Source organism: Atta colombica, unplaced genomic scaffold, assembly GCF_001594045.1.
Source record: "Atta colombica isolate Treedump-2 unplaced genomic scaffold, Acol1.0 scaffold47, whole genome shotgun sequence".
NCBI lineage: Eukaryota > Metazoa > Arthropoda > Insecta > Hymenoptera > Formicidae > Atta > Atta colombica.
The window spans coordinates 3,134,453-3,148,285 of NW_017259536.1; the positions used below are offsets into that span (position 1 = coordinate 3,134,453).

The following is a 13,833-nucleotide window of genomic DNA, read 5'->3' on the forward strand; positions in this document are numbered from 1 at the left end:
TTTTCATTCATTCATTTTCTCTTCCTTTCTCTTTTTTTAGCGTACAATTTAAATTATACTGTATAAATAATCTTTAACATTTTTACAAATTTTTACATACAGTTCAGTATTCCCCTTTCTTAAAATAGATTATTAAATTATAAGAATTGCCATAAGGAACATACAATTGAGTGTACGTAACACGATGCAGTTCTAACTATTCACATTTATCAGATCTTTGCAGCTTGAGTCTCAGCACTTCATTATTATGTCTCTTGTCAAAACAACATCACTTTCATCAAAATCATATCAATCATCATCCAAGAAGAAGCGACATAACAAGAACTGTCTACTGTTTTATGATTTTTAATTCATCCATGGTGGGCAGGACGTCGGCGGTTGATATGTCTGAGAGATTGGCACCTGATAATGCTGCACCGTTTGTGCAGGATGCTGTGGTCGCGGTTGTTGATGATGCGGCGGCGGTGGCGGTGGCGGATTGCAGATCGATTGCATCAATGGATGCGCGTTGTAAGGCGGCGGTTTCGTCGTATAGGGCGATATTTGATTGTATTCGACGTTTAACTGCTGCTCTAACACGGCTGTTTGAGTGGGAGAGCGATTACCATCAGTGGGACCTGAGAACAGTATCATACATCCTTAAAGATTATTGTCACATTGTGCATATAAGAATTATAATAATGTGCAAATTTATTATATTTCTTTGTCTTTTATTGGGTTGTCCGGAAAGTTCGTGCCGACTAAAATTTAAATTTTATACATTTATTAAATTTAAATTTTCTGCGTTTCAATTTTCCTTCAACATCGGCACGAATTTTCCAGACAACTCAACATATCGAGAAAAGGCTGATATACTCATAAATTAATAATTTACAACAAAAAAAACTTAACTTAAAATTCAAGATTTTAAGATAAAAATAGTTTGATGTGACAAATAAATCAAATGCCTACCTCGTGACCTGATCTGAGGTGGAGGCATGTTAATAGGAGGTAATCCAGGACAAACTGTAGGAGGTTCCCCTTCTCTTGGAATAGGCGGTGGTCTACCCCAAGGAATCCTCATGTGATGATTTTGCCACGGCGCCTGCGGCGAAGATGGAGGTAGAGGTGGACCGTTGCCAACATGAATATTTCCAGATTCCGCCATTACATTTTGATCATTTCCTATTTACAAAATATATCAAATAATTTAAACATCCATAGAAAATAAAATTTTCTATGGATAGATATATTTCTTTTCTTTTATATCTCTCATATTATACATTGAACATATTATACATTGAACGTACCTGAAGATAATCCTGCAGGCTTTTGGTCCAGATTTCGTTTCTCACCTAAACGATTAAGACATAAGATATGAAAAGAAAGATACAAAACATTCTTAAATAACTAACATAACATAATATTGTATTTATAAATATGGCAAATTATGCGATGAAATATTGTAATAAACTTAAAAAATTCTCACTGTATTCAACAAAACAGGCACAATTAATCTTGACAGTTTCAATATCTATTGAATTATATGTTCACAAACAAAAAATGTAAACTTAATTTTTTTTCTAAATTTGGATGTAAATCTAATTGTAAGAAAATTGCTAAGACTATATCTGTATTATAAGACTGCTGCCGGTTTTCATCTTCCGCTTGAGACGTGTCACTGTGGCAATAAACAGAAATTTAGTTTTCTAAATTTGAATTTAATCTTACAAGACTAAATTAAATATTAGGACAATATTTCACGCCATTAACCATTGCCAAATCTGCAGAACGATTTGGCAATTGCTATCTGAGTCTGAAAGCAAGCAATGCAATTTTTACATTCTTATGTGTTATTAGATGGTTACCGCTTATCAATTATACTAAAAATTTAAAGCCATACAGTTATTTGCTATCTGGATATAAAGTAAATTTAATTATTAGAACTATATATTCTTCAAATTTCTTCCACTTTTTCCATTACAGATAACTGCTCAGAATACTGCAACACAATAGAGACGATATAATATCCACAAGTTATGTGTTATTTCGTATTAATGTTATATAATAATAACATTAAATATATACATCTAATTAAATGTAATAGTCATATATTCCCTCCTTAGTCTTTCTTTGGTGAAGACGCACGTTTAACCTAAGGAATATAAAAGTCCAAGGCATTGAACTTAAAATAGTAATATCAAAAATATATATGTATAATATGTCTTAATATAATCCTATTAATATTAGATATAGTTAATAATGGATAAACAAACATTGAAGTAGAAAATCACAGGTTACACTTGCATCTGAAAATGCAGATTTATTTAATAAAAAGGACACTAAAAAAAAGCGTTGAAATTAATATACTTGAGACATCGTCGCAACTATATAACACGTGCAATGCTTTTTTGTCTAATCTAAAATAATAATAATAAATAAATTTAAAGATAACTATATAAGCATTCTATGCACACTATGAGATTGCAATAATCCATGTTATTTCCGGACGTTCGTCTCTGCAGGTATCCTCAACAAATGCATAAAAAAGCAATTTGCTAAGACATAAATTAAAAGATCAAGGAAAATTTTTATAATATGCTTATCACAAAATATTTACATTAATAATATACTACGGTCTAAGAGTATTAAGAAAATAGTGCTAGATATCTATCTGAAACATATTTTATTTTTCCAAATTTAATTACTTATGATTTAATTACTTAAATTACTTAAATTATACATCCACATAATTGTATATTAAATTTAAAAAAATAAAAAAATATAATTGCCAATAACAAAATTGTATTAAAGAAGAAGTCCAAAGTCTTAAAAAAATAATTAAAGATAAATGCTTCCTTCAAAAATACAATCTTTCTACTGGCATATCTTTTTATAACATTCAATATGACATTTCCAATTTCCAAAAGATATCCAGCAATTTTTCAAACTAAATACTCTTAGTTACAGACCTGGATGTGGAGGTGGCATTAGCATCTTGTTTCGATCTCCATGTGGTAGACCCGCAGATGTGGGTGATGGACCATGTAAGACTTGCTGTTGTCGATCACCTTCTCTGCTTAAACAATGCAGGTGCGAATTATTAATTCCAAAATAATAATTTTACAAAAACGTTTCAAGCATTAAGACAAAAATCACCTGATGCACACCCTCGGATACTTCTGAAATGTGGAAAATATCTGGTTTTACCAGATCACAGTTAATTATGTGAAACTTACATTTAGAATATTCCAAAGAACGTAATTGTAATGTCGTAGGACATTATAATATACGTTCAGATAATCTATGTATTATTATTTTAATTTCTATTCTGCAAAGTAGTAACTATCGTCGCACATTCCATCTCTTTTGGCTCATTACTTATACTAAAAGAACATGTCTTGGTGATTCTGGCAAAAGCTTTTATTTAGTGATTTTAATATAGAATTATGTGTGTAACATGAGGAAAATGCAAGTATATTATTATCTTTGCATTATATATTGCAAAGATAATAAAATTACTTCATATTTTTCAAGATCTATACAATCATGCAAAATTCAAAGGAAGGAATAATATTTTGTGTGTGGAAGAGCAAGATATATCCATAATTACAAAATTATTAATTATTTATGCAATTATAAATATGCAAAATTAACATTTTTCATCAAATTAAATTATTTTCAAAAGTTGATAAGCTTGAAAATAATTTATATCTTAACATGGATATATCTGGATCTTACAGCAAATAATTATTGTTCATGTAGTTATTAGATTTTGGAGTATAGCAAGAAATATATCTGTGAATAAAAAAATATCTATTACAAAAATTTCATAAAATATTTAAAATTTTCATTTTCTGCACTTTTAACATTATCGTGCAACACCTTATAATGCAAAAGCAGGTTTCTGTAAAAAAAATGACAATAATGACTTACATTTTCTTCATGTAATTCTACAACAATTTACAAATTTGCACTTGCTACAAGTGAAGCATAAGCGATCTGAAGCAGTTGTTTCTTTATCAATTTCTTTCTTCATATTGATAAACTTCTTTCTAATCTTCGATTAAATTCATTGCACGTTTACGCTATAATATCCTATGATTCTGAAAATTATCAGCTTTTTTTTAGTAACGTTTATTTGAAATTTTACACACTTGGTAGATTAATTTTATTCAAGCGGACAAGTTTTTTCCATCCATAGTCTACCAAGGTATAACTAGATATAAAATTATATAATATATCAAGTAAAGTTACATTAATTTATATACTCCTCTGTACATAAGTAATATGTACATGAATACATAGGTACATGCAACTGTTTACATTTTATACAAGGAGTATATAATGTAACTTTATCAAAATTACATTAATTTATACATTATGACAACTCTATAAAAAAAAAATAGTTATATTCTCTCTTTCTTTGACTTACCCTGTGCCGTGCCGTTGCGCAGGTAATGGAGCACATTGATACGATGGTGGTGGTGGTGGTGGTTCCTGTGACATACATTTTAAAAGAGATTAGCAAGAGAATGTTATATGATTTCATTTTAACATATTTCTAATATGTATTTCAATCTAATATGTATATATTTGCAGACGACACTTTACCTGACCTCCTTCAACGTCTGAAAACCTTCTTTTAACTCCATGTGATTTTTGTTGTTCTGGCGAATCGGGCTTTTGCTCAAATTGCTGATGCGGCGGTTGCATTGTATAATGTACTTGCGTTGGTATATGACCGTTTTGATATTGTATATGTTGAGAATGATATTGTATTTGAGTTTGAACTTGCGGTGGAGGTACGTTATGAAGAGGTATATTCTGCGGTGGCATTTGCATCTATAAAATTACGAAAGGTATTACATATTTTTCATGCAACGGAAAACAAAGACAGAATATTACGCATCATTACCTGCAATTGTCCTTGTGATTGTGATATCTGTTGCTGAGCTTGGTATAACCACGGAGCGTTCTGCGGTGGAGGTGGCTGCGTTGGTGGCGGTACGCTGGTAAGAATATTCATAGAATTCGGCATTTGGCTGATTGACGGCGGCGGTACTATTTGCGGAGGAGGTACCGGCTGCGGCAACGGTCCCTGTTCTACTGGACCCTCCTGATGCTGAATTTCGCTGCCGGGAGGAAGCGGTGGTTGTGGATGGTGTTGGGGAGACTGAGCGTTAGGTACTAAGAAAGTTTGCGCAGACGGTGGTGGAGGTACTTGTAAATGGAACGGCGGTGCGTGACCTTCGAATTGTGGAGGTATTATATGTTGAGCGACAGCTTGAGATTGCTCATGATTCTGTTGCAACTGAGGTGGAACAATGTGCTCGCCAGGTTGTAAGACAAACTGCGTTTGCGACTGCGATGCAGGTGCTTGTACCTGTTGATATTGTATCTGATAGGTTTGGGGGACAGGAGGAGGTGGTTGATTTGGTGGAAAGTTTGGCGGCGGAAAATGAAGATGCAACAACGGCGGTGGTGGTTGTTGCGTTATATTGAGAGGCGCTGCCGGAGGAGGTTGTTGTAAATTGACGTTAACAGTTTCGATAATTCCTTGGGACGGCGTAGCGGGCCTTTGTACGTTTGGTTGCGTATATACATATGACACTGCCCCATTTACTGGTGCGCTGTTGCTCGTTATAAAACTCTGCTGCGCGGGACTTTGCGGCGGCGGTTGACTCATGACATACATTTGCGCCACAGGTTGTGGCGAGGATTGCGATCCTTGAATTCCTTGGATTTGTAATGGCTGACCGGGATGTATTTGATACTGAACTTGACTTACTGTTGACGGAGGACCGATTAATTGTACTTGTCCAACAGATGGTGGTGGCATAAAAGTTTGTATTTCCTGCAAAAAATGTTTACAAAACTTTTTTTTTCAAGAAGTTTTAGTAATACTTAATTTCAGTTTGATAACATACTTGAGCTTGTGGAGGTGGAACTAATGGTCCAGTGTGAGGAGGTATATGTACTCCTGGAGGAGGAACTGATACACCAGGTCCTGGAGTACCAGCTACAGTAGCCGTAAGAATTGTTGCAGGCAATGTTACAACATTACTTTGTGGATGTTGTATAATATCTATTATATAAAATGTGAATATGTATTGAAAAATGTATATCAACTCGAAGAAAAATTTTATATTTTTACAACAATCATTAATAAGACATAATTTGTACAATTTACCTTGATGCTGTATTGCAACTACATTTGGCTGGCCTAAGCTACCAATATTCATAGTTTGGAATTGAGCTGAAAATTGAAAAAATTATTTCCAATTTAGATATATGTGGCTAGTAATTATCTTAATCCTGTAAATTAAGCATAATAAATACATACTTTGTGGTATCTGTGATTGTTCTATAACTTGCTGAGGTTGTACTGGTGGTGGCTGTTGTTGAATGTAGGTTTGTAATTCAGATTGTATCGTTTGAATTAAATTAATAGCCAATTGTTTTGCATTTTGCAATGGTTCTGGTTTTGGATGCCTAAACAATATTTTATTAATTTAACAAATATTTATTAATTTTATCTGACTATAATTATTATATGTGACAAAAATCTCAGGCGTTCTTACTCTATGTATAAATGAAGTGGTTCTGGAGATTCTGCTCCCAAAAGTGGATCAATAAACTGAGATCCTCTTCCTCTTAAGGTTACATTTGCGCCAGTTTCGCCTCTAATATAAATTAAATTTGCATCGCCTACTCCTAGTATTCGTCCACGTGAATCAAAACCTTGTGGTGCATTCTCGATACTAACGCAAATCTTTTCCTAATAAATTACACATATCAAACAATAATATATAAGAAACTTGTAATTATAAATGAGATATGAATAAAAGATATTTACTACACTAGTAACTCCAGAATGTAAGCTCATAAGAGGAGGAGGAGCATTTGTAAACCTGCTTGGTCTATTTAGCGAACTCTGATGTTCCGTTTTAATAATTTCATTGATTTTTTGTATCGCCACTATTAAATAAAATATCTATTAAGTATGTGAATTAGTAATATTAAAGTATTAAAAAATAATAGAATACATACAATCAACATTATGTTTTGTGTGTCCTTGTATATAAAGATATAATGGCCTCTCATTTGGGCAACGTAGCTTTTCTTGTTCCGTCATAAAACGTCCACGTGTTGATACAGTTGCTCCTATAAGTTAATGCATTATATACACACACATACACACACATACACACACACACACACACACACACACACACACATACACACACACACACACATATATATATATATTAGTACATTCATATAAAAAATACATAATATAAAACACAAGCTAAAAAGAAATTTTACCTGAATATGAATTAATTTCATCTTGCGTGTAACCTTTAGTAAGTAAGGTCCTAGCACTAGGTGGTGTCTCATTAATCTCAAATTCTGATGTATAAGTTTCTCCATTTTTAAATGCTGCATTTGATGCTGTTAACTAATTATAAAAAATATACGGAAAATATTAATTTAAAAAAAATATAAAGTAACTCACTTATGTAAATTACATACCTTATTGTTGGAGTCAGAACCTCTTATTTTTCCCTTAGCCATAGAGATAAAATGTACACTACTGGAAACAATGTGGTAATTCTCATGATCCCAACATTTTCGTGGGCTGTGAATTTAAATTAAAAAATAAGCCAAGCTAATGAATCCAGAAGGAAAGAATGCAACAATTTACCTCAGCACGCGCTATAAAGTTCTGCCAAGCATCGAAGTTCATAAATCATTGGAACAATAGGTTAAGCTTCAGTGTAAAGGAGATTGACAATCTCACATCACAAACTCACACTTTGTACAGTTATCTTAAATGCTTCAGGTGCATTTAAGCATTTAAGTGTTATATCGATCACGTATTTCTTACGTACCAGTAGTCAAATGTCGCTTGCGAAATAAAAATTCACTCAACCATAACTTAATGCTCTTCTTGTGTGAATAGGATAGAAACAGAGATAGAGAAAGCAATAGAAAGTCCCACACCGAGTTGCGGACTATGGAATACTGTGGATATGTCTACGTTTTAGATAATCCTTGTCAGCGCCTTTATGTGCACAAAACATGAACTACGTAGCATATCCACGAATTTTTCTGATGGGTAACACGTATATTCACGATCTTTTGATTTTCGTCAGAGAAAAATCAGGGTGCCGCCCCATATATAATATGTATATGGAATCGGAACGACGGGACGATTTCTTACTAAAAAATTGAGTCACTACAATTCCGTTTCATAAGAAATTTCTCTATCCATCCTAATCAGAACGGAATAGAAACAGACGGAATGTCGCAATCGCAAGCTAATTTGTTTAATCGATATTTCGTTATTTTAATGCAACTAAAACAGTAGTATGCATAATTTGTACAATTATCTTATCTATAACATTATTTTAAATACTGAATTATAAAAGACATTTTATTACCAAAATTCCATTGCATTCCAGCTATATGGAATGGGTAGAGAAAATTTTTATTTCTCGAACGGAACGGCATATTCAGTTGAGTTGGTGGAATCTAAAAATTGAAACGAATATTCAAAAACTTTTGTAAATCTACAATGATGGATGAAGAAGTAGTGTTATTACTAATGTTAAAATTATTGCGAAAGACAAGAAATGTGCCAAGTTGGCGTGCTATTCCAATATTTAAGAGTGTGCGAAAATTTTATTTCGCTTATAATGTTTTATTGTAACAACAGAAATATAAAAGAAAACGAAAATTCTGGACACAATCAATGTTTACACAAAGAATAAGGCGTCTCCGGCGCAAATGATAATTTAGTCCTTGAAATGCAAACGACCGATCGTGAAAAGTTCTTCAATTACTTCAGAATGACATCGGAATTATTTAAAGAATTACTGGCATTATAGTTGGATTATGTATATATAAAACAAGAATATGTCGTATTAAGAATTATTAATAATTTTCTTCTTCCAAGTTGTCAAATTTTCAACCATCAACAATAACAAGATCGACATAGCCTACAACCGACATGACATTCCGTTGATTCTATCGTTTCTATTCCAGTCATGATTCCGGTGGTTCCGATACAATAAACTTCTTACGGAACGGAATGCTAATGAACTCATTTCTAGTAAGAAATCCGTTCCGTCTTCTGATTCCGTGTACAAAGTGCAACAATAAAAACAATCTAATAACTTAATTTTAATCTTTTTATTTGTAACATATCAATTTGACTTAATAATGTAAATTAAAATCATGTTTTTGATATTATCTTATCGATAATAGAAGATAATTTTATTGGAAAGTATTAAACATTGTTTTTTAATAAACGCTATATTTTAATTTAAAAAAAAAAAACAAGACTTGGGTGATAATATTAATGTTCAAAAAAATACTTTGCGGAATAAATCTATTTAATTGTTTAACATTACATGTACATCTCTATTTTTATATAATGAAATATAATCACAAATAAATTGTATATATATGCACTACTACGAAGAAAAAAACAATATTGGACTTATGTCTACAAAGTATGCTTATTTCTAAAAATGCTAAGGATAACAATGTTATCTCATTAGCTAGCACCATTCATTATCTATTAATAGAAGTCCCATTTCAAATGTGTTTTCTTGAATCGTTAAGAAAATACATTAAATTTTATTAATACTTAAATAAATCGTTGAATAATTAAAAAAAAAAAATTTTATTAACCTGTAGAAGATTAGAGGCCCCTTTAGGGACTCGATAGTGGCACCATCTTTTTTACTCAATCCCATGACATTGACAAAAAAGTTCTAGTCCTTAAAATAAAAAAATCGATCAAAAACATGCCGATCCTCAGAAAGTTAAAGAACATCAAAAAATGGTGTTTTATATTACTTTCGTTTGACTATTTTTCATACTTAGGTATAATAATAAGATTCTATCAAGTTTTACATTGCTTTGTGCACTGTGACTACCAAAATACTAATTTTTACTAAAAAATATTCTATGCATGCTTTATAGGCATTTTATTGCATTAATTACTTTTGCATTGAAGTGTTGTTATATATTACTCACAATTTCAAATTATATTAACATAATTCCGAAGAAGAAACGTTTAGGCGAAATTAAGAATGTGCATTTGATCAATCTCTCTCTCTCTTTCTCTCTCGTATTTTTGTGTTCTTTTTTTTAAACATTGTTATACACAACTATATTTTTGGTTTACACGGATCTCAATTAAAACAATAGAAAAATAGATCTCCAATTTTAAATATCAATCTTACTTGTATAATTAATATAATTAATATATTAACTACAGATGTGTGTGATATATTCAAACAATCTTAATATTTAAATCTGAAAGACAAATAATATACTCCATAATTTGCTGAAAAATCAAAATGTATACAATAGCACTGTTGATGTATTGCAAATATTATTATAAAAGTTGCATTAGTTCTGTAAGTATTAAATTTTTATCAAAATTTCATTATTCAATGAAATCAAAAAGCATTATCTGTAAAATTATTAAAAAATCTTGAATTAACTCCTTTGGTATGCCCATAGATCACTTAAATCAAATCACTGCTTAAATCACAAGATATATAATTGACAAAATCCGGCATACTTTTTACATAATTTATATAATTTATCTGATATTCAGTTAAGAAAGTATCAGGAATGTCGCAAATATATTACGTGTAAAAAATAAGCTCGGGTATTTGACCTTCATCAGTAGATGTGCCATTATTATCTCCCAACTCACTGCTAAATTTGAATTTCACTTTTCCACTTCCTGAATCACAATCCACCATCACTGTTTTCATTCCTTTTGTGCCGTAATAAGAATATGGCCCCTGAAAAACAAAAACTAATATTTTTTACAATCCCACATCATATGTAAAAATAATTAATTAAATAATAAATTAATAGAGTACAACAACCTTGAAAGTTGCTGATGCCGTATAAATTGTATTTGGTAAGATTTCCGCTAATTCTTTAAACATTAGACGGTATGTGTACTTTGATCCATCACAGCTGAAACTTGTTGCATTTGTAGCTATCACTTTTCCTGACGCAGTGTGAATTAATTCGACTGTCACTTCATATATCGCTGGTTCTTGCGTGCTGCCATAAACTCCATATCCAATCAGAAAGATACGTCTATCTACACTAAATCTGTGTAAAAATTAAAATATTTTATAATATTGAATATTTGAAATTTCTATCGTTAATTATATGCATAAAATATAGATTATAATTTTTTACCGAATACGATCACTAGTCCCAAAATATCCCCATCTACTCTTTGTATGTTGAAATCTGCATACGGTTTGTTCCTTGCCTGTCATACAACACCGCGGCATCGTTTGAAACCCCACCGAAGGTTTAGGATTCAGTATGAAATATGAGAATAAAGATAAGACCTATAAAATTTAATCATAAAGTTTCAGAGTGTAAACTATTTAGCTTGAATATAATAATAATTAGCATAACATGAGATATGTATTGAAAGAATATTGTAATACTAGCCTCTGAATAATTTAATAATCCAGATTGCGCTGGACCTGCAGTAAATTCCTCTTTCGACATAAGGGGAAAACGAACCAAAGACAAAGCATCACCTAAAACCAGACGTTGATTTTCTGGAGTGACTGGTAATTGCTGCCGTACACATTCAGCTTCTGACCATCTATAATTCGAACATATATCAAATATATAATATTACAGAATAAACAACACATTCTACAACGTTACAACATACCTTAGAACAGCTTGAAACAATTTAGATTCCCTGACACGAAGAGTATCTCTTTCTAAGACTATCATCAATGTATCAATATCAATATCTGTGAAACCATCTGCAGTAAAGGCATCAGTTGTGAATCTGTCTATGGTGTCCAAACATACCGAGGCTAATTGTGGTTCATCAAACAGACGGGCTTGCGTCAGCAGCAAGAAAGCATTATCACTCGTCAGGTTATTTTTTAAAAAATCAACGCAATGCTTTTCTAAAGCAGCCACTGCATATTTCTTAGCAGTATATAGCGTCGTCATCACAGTTTCAGGATCTATCTGTATTTCATCAGTGTATAGAAAAAGGAGCACTGCCAAAAATGCAGCAGGCTCTACATCAGGTACTTCTATTTCCGAAGAAGCTGTTGCAAGCGTTCCATTAAACATTGCATCAAATACAGCACTTCCACAGGAGAGGACTAGTTTATGAGCTGGTATGCGTTGTTGCTGCGCTCCTCTTCCAACCAGAAAAGTCACATCTGACAATATTTCATTATTAAAGAGGAATACAATTCTTTCGCGCATTGTTGCCTTTGTACCTTGCCAGTTGTACATAACTACAGGTTGATTCTGTGTAGCAGAATTTTCCAAAGTAGCATTATTCTGCGTTCGTCCATCCAAATACGATATATTGGCCGCATTAGTAGGTGGACGACTAAAAATACCAAAGTATGACTATATCGACTAACAAATATTAACAATCCTATTGCAATAAATACTACGAGTTAATAGAAATCCAGAAATTTAGATAAATAATGGATCCTTTTCATTTGGTGAAAACACAAGTATTCTATTGTTATTACTACATTGGAATGCTAAGAAAGATAGAACTGGTGCTTTTCATTCAGTGACATAAATATAAACATTTTTCTATCTTTATTGATGTTTAATGAATAACAAAGACAAACATTTGATAGTTGATGTAGAAAATTATCGCTAGATAAAGCGAAAAGAAATAAAATGAAATAAAATAGGTAAAGAAGCGAAGTCAGAAGGTTTAATCAGAAAAGTAGGAAAGTAAAGGGATAAGCAAAATTTTTATAATAATATATGTGCAATAGCTTGCGGATGAGATATGAATGTATGAATGGGTTAAGAATTTATGTAAACCAAGTCCTCTTCTTAGCTGTAAAATATGCTGAAGTGTAATAAATTCTATTCTACTTACTTATCGCTCGAGAACGAAGCCTCGCTTCGTACGATGGACGAGCTCAGCGGCTGATCGTCGTCGCCGACGAAATTAAGAGCACGCCGTGCCCGAGAGAGGGTGATGTTCCGTAACGGCTCCCGCAATGACGACGGTCCGCTGCCGTCGGCCGCACTGCCGTTGGATGCCGTCGAACCACCGAGCGTTGAACAGCCAGCCGTCGCATTCTCGGACGGATCGTCCTCAGCGTGTGCCACTCGCAGGCTCTGCAGCCTTGACGTGACGTTCGACACGTCGTTCAGGGCGGTCTCCGTAGACATGTTCGCGCACCAGACGTAATACTTGTCCAAGTACTGCCCCGTCTCATTTAATCGCGACGCCTCGCGCCAACGCGAGCGGCGACGAGCGCTTCGACAGGCGCGGTTTCACTTTATTCTTCCTTATTCCTCAAACCGCGATCGTGATCCTCTTTAAGCAGTCTGAATGCCAAGGATACGTAAAGATGCCGAAGAACGTATACACAACACTCAACAGCACAGAATCACACAGAACATATATTATATGCGCACAACGCAACAGCGGTGTCAACAAGCTACAATCACTAGCAACATTCTGCTGCACAGCCGCACTCCTTGAGTTTCTAGGCTATTCACTTGATGCTCTGAATGCTTCGAAGCATTTTTTGATTGGTCAGTTAATAAAATTCTTTTTTCTAATTGGTTAATCAAAAGTTTCGAAGCATTTGTAGCATCAAATGGACTGCATCTCTACAACAGAGTTGCCATAAGTCGTAAGAAATTAACCAATCATAGGCGATCATTTTTGTCATATTCAACTGTGATTGGTCAATTTCTTACGACATATGACTTGCAACACTATTGTAGAACTATTGTAGAAGTCGTTATGGACCTTTTCTACAATAAGTAATATTAGTC

General features: G+C 33.0%; 2 protein-coding genes across 3 annotated transcripts; both read right to left on the reverse strand.

The window, feature by feature from the left end:
- Nucleotides 1-113: 113 nt before the first annotated feature.
- LOC108691481 (formin-like protein 20) lies at nucleotides 114-7,851 on the reverse strand. Its single transcript, XM_018199240.1, has 16 exons — nucleotides 7,688-7,851; nucleotides 7,516-7,621; nucleotides 7,309-7,441; nucleotides 7,033-7,146; nucleotides 6,839-6,960; nucleotides 6,564-6,760; nucleotides 6,326-6,474; nucleotides 6,173-6,238; nucleotides 5,910-6,067; nucleotides 4,898-5,836; nucleotides 4,594-4,824; nucleotides 4,415-4,479; nucleotides 2,952-3,055; nucleotides 1,290-1,334; nucleotides 952-1,164; nucleotides 114-617 (listed from the first exon to the last, which is right to left on the reverse strand). Exons 2-16 carry the CDS (start codon nucleotides 7,555-7,557, stop codon nucleotides 346-348), a joined length of 2,850 nt encoding a protein of 949 aa, XP_018054729.1. The 5' UTR covers nucleotides 7,558-7,621; nucleotides 7,688-7,851; the 3' UTR covers nucleotides 114-345.
- A 2,428-nt stretch (nucleotides 7,852-10,279) lies between these two features.
- On the reverse strand, nucleotides 10,280-13,498 carry LOC108691506 (BTB/POZ domain-containing protein 1-like). Of its 2 annotated transcripts, XM_018199276.1 has the most exons (7): nucleotides 12,920-13,498; nucleotides 11,720-12,406; nucleotides 11,488-11,647; nucleotides 11,224-11,381; nucleotides 10,899-11,133; nucleotides 10,682-10,811; nucleotides 10,280-10,311 (listed from the first exon to the last, which is right to left on the reverse strand). In XM_018199276.1, exons 1-7 carry the CDS (start codon nucleotides 13,216-13,218, stop codon nucleotides 10,289-10,291), a joined length of 1,692 nt encoding a protein of 563 aa, XP_018054765.1. In that variant the 5' UTR covers nucleotides 13,219-13,498; the 3' UTR covers nucleotides 10,280-10,288. The 2 variants fall into 2 exon arrangements, with proteins under 2 accessions (XP_018054765.1, XP_018054764.1); XM_018199275.1 differs by lacking the exon at nucleotides 10,280-10,311 and having other exon boundaries at nucleotides 10,511-10,811.
- Between the last annotated feature and the right edge of the window lie 335 nt (nucleotides 13,499-13,833).